General features: G+C 37.2%; 1 protein-coding gene across 1 annotated transcript in view; it reads left to right on the top strand.

The window, feature by feature from the left end:
- LOC135091786 (acetylcholine receptor subunit beta-like 2) overlaps positions 1–7,500 on the top strand; it is a 122,412-nt gene that overhangs the window by 99,951 nt on the left and 14,961 nt on the right. Inside the window, 1 exon segment of the mRNA XM_063989752.1 lies at positions 806–921. Coding sequence (XP_063845822.1) covers positions 806–921 — 116 coding nt within the window.

Raw genomic sequence — 7,500 nt, 5'->3', positions numbered from 1 at the left:
TAACGCAGGTGTGTCAGGTTTAATGAGATGCTAATCAGGTGTGTTTGTGTCGCTTGATTTCTGGCAAGCCTCGCGGAACGGGACTCATCGGCCGCTCAATATTGCCACCCGCTTGTACCTGCGCTTAATTAACACCTGTTGTGGCGGCGGCGGTGCAGATGGCGTGGGTATGTTGGGACGCATCGGAAATTGTTTAGCGTCACACGCCAAGAAATTCGCACTCACGTTTCAAAGGTCCATTGTTTCCTTGATATGTAGTCCTGCCCACGTAGCGAAGGGTATTCTATATTCACTCCATGTTCTCTTCTACGTATGTTGTTTATCGTATACTTTTTTACACCCTTTACTAACAGAACCCTGATTACTAACATATTCGTCTTCGCTACAGCAGATTACCTTTCTCCAGCGCGCTCAGACTTGTGTGTCTTTTGTGTTCACGCCCATTTTATCGTTTCCTCGCTGCCTTCATGAACCTTCCCTCAGGTCCTCTACACTGCTAGCATCCACCTGCCTGTATATTCCTCATCTTTCCTCCTGACACGCACAAACAACGTCAGTCTCGTTTCTGCTAACTTCTGCTACCCTTCCCTAACTTCCCCAAGAATTCCAACACGGGTCTTGCTAATCACTCCTCACCTCACCTTGCTAACCACTCCTCACCTACCCTCCCCTAAGGATTCTAATACAGGTGTCGATAACCAGTCTGACACCTCGCCTTTGCTATCCTCACCTACCCTCCCCAAGGAATCTAATACAGGTCTCGCTAACCACTTGTCTGACACCTCGCCTCGTCTTTCCCTTGCAGACCTGGGTGGGTGCCACATTCACAGCCAAAGGACCTACTCCCCAGAGATCCAGAAGGCTATTGAAGGAGTGCAGTTTATCGCTCAACATATTAAAGACGCGGACAGAGATAATGAGGTATGAGGCACCACTTTCTTAGCTCACCTGTATCACCTAACGTATTTGTGTGTTGTCTTTTATAGTTAACATAGAGGACTGTGCCGACTGGTGACCTGGTGACTGGGTGCTAGTGATCTGTGGCAGGTAAAGGTGTGTGTGTGATTGGCTAGGAGGGGATATGAGAGAAGGGGGAAATAAAGACATGGCGTTATGCAAAGGTATAATGAGAATAGGAGAGAGGGATGAAAAATAATGAAAGGGAGTATGAAAGGAAAGATGTAATGGAATAAAAAATAGGAAAGGGAATAAAGAAGGAATGGAGGAATATAAGATAGGGAAAATGAATAAAGGGAGAGAAATAATGAGGTGTGGAGAGAATAAGGCAGAGGGAAAAATAGTGAAACGAATGAAGGAAAGGAAATTGTAATGGAGGGAAAGTTAGGAAAGGAAGTAGCAAAATAAAAGAGGGACATAAGCTAGGGAAAGAGAGTAAAGGGAGAGAAGGAATTAAAGAAATAAAGAAGGGAATTGAAAGCGAGACGAATGAAAGTGAGGAAAGCGAGTAAAGAGGAAAACGAGAATGAGAGAAGGAAAGTAAAAATAAAAACGGAAGAAGGGAAAGAAGAGAGGGAAAATAGTAAAGAAATAAGGGAAAACGTATTGAAGGGAGGAAAATGAGCTTAATTATAGGGGGAAAAAGAAACAAATAGACGAAAAGGAAAAAAAAAGTTACAGGAAAATATATTAAAGAGATAGAGACAGACACAAAATGAAAATAACAGAAAAAAAATCTTAGAGAAAAAAAAATGTTCAAAGGCAGGAATCCAAAACTTCCCTGAAAAAAAAAAAAAAAAAAGAAAAAGAAAACTGAGGAAAAGTTATCTGTGGGGACTGAACCAAAACCTTAAGAATTAATAGATGGGGTTTGGAAGAGAGAGAGAGAGAGAGAGAGAGAGAGAGAGAGAGAGAGAGAGAGAGAGAGAGAGAGAGAGAGAGAGAGAGAGAGAGAGAGAGAGAGAAACGACTTAATGACAGAGACTTTATCATTTTCTCATCTAATTAAAAGACTTCCACTTAATTTTAAGGACTGTCACGTGACCTGACGACGAGAACTACGGACAGAACCAACGTACAAGTCCACAGCACGTCCTAACCTTGTCCTTTTCCTTTTTTTTTTTTTTCAATTTATCTAAATACGTGTTTGTAGGAATCAATTTTCTTTAGCTATGTTTAATTGTTCCTCAGAGGTGTATTAATGTAAACTTTTTAATAATTTACAGTTTTTTATGTTATTGGTTAAAATAAAAATTCTGAGGCTGAATGAAGAAAAATGAAAGGTGACACGCCAGAGAGAAAGAGAGAGAGAAAGAGAAAGAGAGAGAGAGAGAGAGAGGAAACAGACAAACACACAGACAGGTGGATCCATTAATTTAAGGCTTTTTTTGGCAGGGAAGAGAGGCAGTCGTGCAGATGCGCCTCGCGGGAACTGGCTAACCTCTGTCACGGATCCCTTTGACTGCTAAATGTCGAATCCTCTTGATTAAAAACAAATAAACAAATAAATGTAATGGAAGTTTAGAGAATTCAATGATAATTTCCACTGAAAGTAACATAAATGAGTTGTTTCAATGTTTCAGTGTTCATAGTTTCACTTAAAATTTAATAGCTGGTTTTGTGATCGCCATTAGCAGACAAAGGGTTAATCTTGTGCCCTAAAAAAATAATCTAAAAATGATTCTGATAATTCCTGGAATATTTTAGTAACTTCAGACTCCATAAATAAGAAATGTAAACTAATTAACTTCATTGATTATAAAGGAAAAATGCGGATAACAATAAATAAAAAAAATAAAAAAAATACCAAAATTTGAACACCATAACAATTCAAAAATTCCATTAACACAACGAAAAAGAAAATTAAAGAAATATACGAGAAATTTGAAAGTTTAAATCCTCTAACGAAAAATAAAACAAATACATAAAAAAGATAAATAAATACAAAATGAAATAACAATAACAAAAGTAAAATGTAAAAAAAAAAATAAAAAACCTTCTAAGAATCTTCCAAAAAAAAAAATATATATATATACATATATAAAAAAACAATGAATTAATATCTTATGCACTGCTATTCACAATCTTCTTTACATTTCCCCGTATTCTGTCCACCTCAGTGATGCAAGACTTCACCAGTATCCTTCAGTATCTTTCCTTCAAATCAAACACTTCACTGGATAAATTAATCAGTAAATATATAAACAAATAAAGGAAGGAGTAAATTCACAACGATACACAAAATAGTAATGAAGTTCAAGATAAAGATGAAGTGACCAAAAATATAAACTTCTTGCTAAATTTCGTGAAAATACTAATCTTTCGAAACTCTGCTATGGAACACGAATAAATAAATAAATAAATAAGTAAATAAACAAATAAACAAAACAAAAAATGCAGGGAATGGAGTAACAAAAACATAAAAATAAACAAAAATCACTCCAAAAGGTCATCACGTGTCGCTAACTTAGAAATATAATATAGATAAATAAAATAAATAAATAGAAATAAATAAAAAAAGTTCCTAGTTTTCCTCATAACTTAATAAAACCAGACAAACCTTTGATAAATAAAACCAATGAATAACGAGCAGGAAACAAAAATACACAATAATCCTTATAACTGAAACACTCACAAACCCACTTAACTAACAAATAAAACAACATTAACAAATAAAAAAAAACTAACCTAACCTTACGTAACAAATAAATCCACCTAACCAACTGATAAAACAACACTTAAATTAATTCTAACGAGAACTGACGAATAAATAAAAAAAAAAAAATATTATCATTATTATTATTTTAACTGTTACTATGTTATGGCGACCTCTAACTCACCTAGCCAGTACGTGAAGAACGCAACACCTGCACAACTCTCTCTCTCACGTCCCTGCGGCTTATCATCTTTGCTTCTTAGTTTTCTAGAGAGCGTTATTTAATTTCACTCAGTTTCAAAGAGCCTCTGTCGGGAGTGCCTGCGTGCCCCCTCCTCCAGCCTTCCCTACCTGCCTGTGCGAGCCTAGGTAGAGCTTAATGAGAGGACAGGTGTGGTGTCTACAGGTGTGGTGGCTTATATCTATACACTCCACACCTGTACTCTCTTAATTGCCTCCTTATCTTTGAGGCTCAAGTTTATCTAGTGTTCTGAAATATTATGTATTTTTATTTATTTTTTTTTCATTTTTTATTGTTCTATTCTTTTTTTTTTTTTTTGTCTTTTTCTTCATGTGAGTTTCGTCCCAAGTGTTTTGTTATGGTTGATTTTCATCTAAAACTATGCTTTTCCGCAGAGTTTGATGCTAGATGCTTCTGTGTATAAGAGAGAGAGAGAGAGAGAGAGAGAGAGAGAGAGAGAGAGAGAGAGAGAAATGGTATAGTAGTAGTAGTAGTAGTTGTGGTGGTGGTGGTACATGGGAATAACTATGATAGTAGTACTGGTGGTTGTAGTAGTAGAAGTAGTAGTAGTAGTAGTAGTAGTAATGATGGTGGTGGTGGTGGTAGTGACAGTGGTGGTGATGATGTAAAAGACTTCAAGATGGAGATGTGTAGTGTCTGATGGTTTGTGGTGATGGTGTGTGATGCTTGTGGTGGTGGTGGTGGTGGTGGTGGTGGTGAATGACGTGGTGGCTGCAACACGACAACAACAATAACAAAAACAAGTTCAAAAGAGAAAACAACAACAATTTAAAGCCTGAGAGTACTTGTGAAGGCGCTAAAGAGGCTGCGGAGTGCCCTCTTTAGTTCCTGCAGCTGCTAACATCAACCCATTTTCTATGCTACACTTTGCCTAGCTCCCATGAATGCCTCAGTCCGTTTTCTTTGACAATAGCAGGGGACACTAAAGTAGAGTAAGCCAGTCCATGCCTCATCCCTTTCCTCATAGCAATGATGATAAAATAATAATAATGTCCCCTACTTTCTCTCTTTTTCCCCAACCCAAGTAACCACCCACACTGTGCTTTCCATTTTTACAGGAGTGCGAAGATTGGAAATTTATAGCCATGGTACTAGACAGGCTGTTTCTGTACGTCTTTCTCCTCCTCAATATATTTGGGTTGGTGATCTTTTTCCGGGCTCCCTCGCTGTATGACAAAAGACCCGCAATAGACGAGGCTTTATCAGAAATCACGTTATTAATAAAGAACTATACCCACACTAGACAACTGGCCTGAGCGGCTGCTTCGAACCCCCCAGAGTAAGTTGAACTACCTGACGGTCCAAACGAGGGAGGTCCACTGGTTGTGAGCCTTGCTGCCACGGTCTGTGAGGGTCATTTCCCTGTCTCCTTGGTCTCAGTGGGCTAGGAGAACAGGGGGCTTGGTCACGGGATGGCTTGTGGCTCAGAATCCCAGCAGTGGCTCCCTCTAGTTGCCTCCTTCATATCCACATTCTCCTGTCACTGTTGTGGCCTTAGCGTCCTGCTTCTCTTATATAAACACAAATCCGAGATGGAAGTTGATTAAAAACCGACCACCGACCTTTTAAGCATCATAATCTCACTTGGATCCTTCCCCCCCTTTCCAAAAAATGAAGTCATACATAATATAAAGAATGGATTTAGCTTTTTCTTTTTTTTTCATCTACATTATTATTATTATCATTTTTCATATGGACTCATGCATTTTCATTACTAGCATAGAAAGCACAACGCACGCTTCGGTTTGGATTGCATGATTTCCTTACTACATATGTTTGTTTGTTCTCTACTGATATACTAGCTGTCTGTCTGTCTGTCTGTGTCTGTCTGTCTGTCTGTGAACATTTTTCCTCTGAGAACCCACCTCTTCCAGCACTGTTTACTAGACGGTTCTGAAGACTTTCTGAGTTTGGCTACAGAAAAAAAAAAAAACACTGAGGATGGAGGGAAGTCACGGGAAAAAAAAACTACCTTGCTGAAAAAAAATAAATAAATAAAAACTAAAGAATAAGAAATCCTATGCATGTTTAGAAAAAAAAAAAAACTAAAAACGGGAAAGTAACCTGATTCTTGTCAAAGTTTCCGTGAGTCTCCCCTGTCCTCCGTTGACTAAATAAAAGAGAAAGACTGATATGATATGATAGCATACATATATCATACATACATATCATGTTGAGAAGTGTGACTGTCTAATTAACAACCCCAAAAAATAAACTACTTGTCCCAGTACTCATACCTTCCCCTGACCGAACATCATTGGTGAAAAGGCGGCCTCAAGAAGATGAATTAGTGCGAGTGTCACGGAGAGAGAGAAAAGTAAATAAAAACGAGAAAAAAAAAAAACCATTGCGAAACGTGATGTAGCTTACTGACTGCTCTGACAAAACCTTACTCTATCTTGCTTTTCCCTCACGATTATGGAGACAGAGTTAATGGAGACTGTTACGACGAAGGAAAAAGAAAAGAAAAACGAGCAAAATGTAATTAGACCTCGTTCATGGTTGTGGCTTGGTTAATTTTTGTTATTTTTTCTTCACGATTACTGACAGAAATAGATAACTTAAGGGATTCAACTTCTCGATCTTTCTTTTTTTTTTTATCTTATTCTAAAGCTGACTAAACTCGCACCTCACTTTGTCATTCTTTTTTTTCACGATTGCGGCCAAAAAAAACAAAATAACACAATGGATTTAACGTTTCGATCATTCATTTTCTTTTATATAATTCATAATTTGACTAAACTTTTACCGGGTGACTCAAATCTTACTTTACCTTACCTTCTCTTCACGATTACGGACACAAGAAATAATACCAAGGAATTCAACACCTCAATCATTAATATTTTTCTATCGGTTATTCAGAATCTGACTCACAAATACGTCATTCATTTATTTTCTTATTCATTATACTCTACAGTCCTAGTCACTGAGTTATTTATGTATTTGTTTTTTTCTTCACCATATTTTTTTTTGTTCGTAAATATTAGAGTCAGTAAGAGTCAGGAAACTAAATATTTGATTCAGTAAGAGTGAGTAAGGTAGTAGAAGTGCTTGTGCAGGAAGGGCGTGACGTGGGAAATGTTTACCTATGTGTGTGTGTGTGTGTGTGTGTGTGTGTGTGTGTGTGTGTGTGTGTGTGTGTGTGTGTGTGTGTGCGCCATGAAAACAACAAAAGATGAATATTTAAAGATTGATTACCTGATTGATAGATTTATTTATTTACTTCCGGCGCTACTACGGAGTCACGTGTCGCCATACACAACAACAACAACAACAATAACAACAAACATGGGAGAAAATGAATAAATAAACACTTAGAACGAAAAAGTGGCAATAAGAAGTTTAATATGACCAAAAAATACGACTTTTTTTTATTTTTGGTGTTGTTTTAGCCTCACTTGAGAATATTGAAGTGAATTATTACTATTATTATTATTATTATTATTATTATTATTATTATTATTATTATTGATGAAGAAATTTTGACGATTATCATTATTAGGTTTATTCTGGATTTCTGTTATTATTGTTTCCGTCTTTGTTTATTCCCCCTTCGCTCTGCTCTTCACTCACTCTCTCTCCACGCTTCCCTTAATCCCTCTCCTTCCCTCTCCACTCAAATCCT

This window comes from Scylla paramamosain, chromosome 38 (assembly GCF_035594125.1).
Source record: "Scylla paramamosain isolate STU-SP2022 chromosome 38, ASM3559412v1, whole genome shotgun sequence".
NCBI lineage: Eukaryota > Metazoa > Arthropoda > Malacostraca > Decapoda > Portunidae > Scylla > Scylla paramamosain.
Note: the sequence above shows the minus strand (reverse complement) of the source record. Positions and strands in the feature narration are given on the sequence as shown.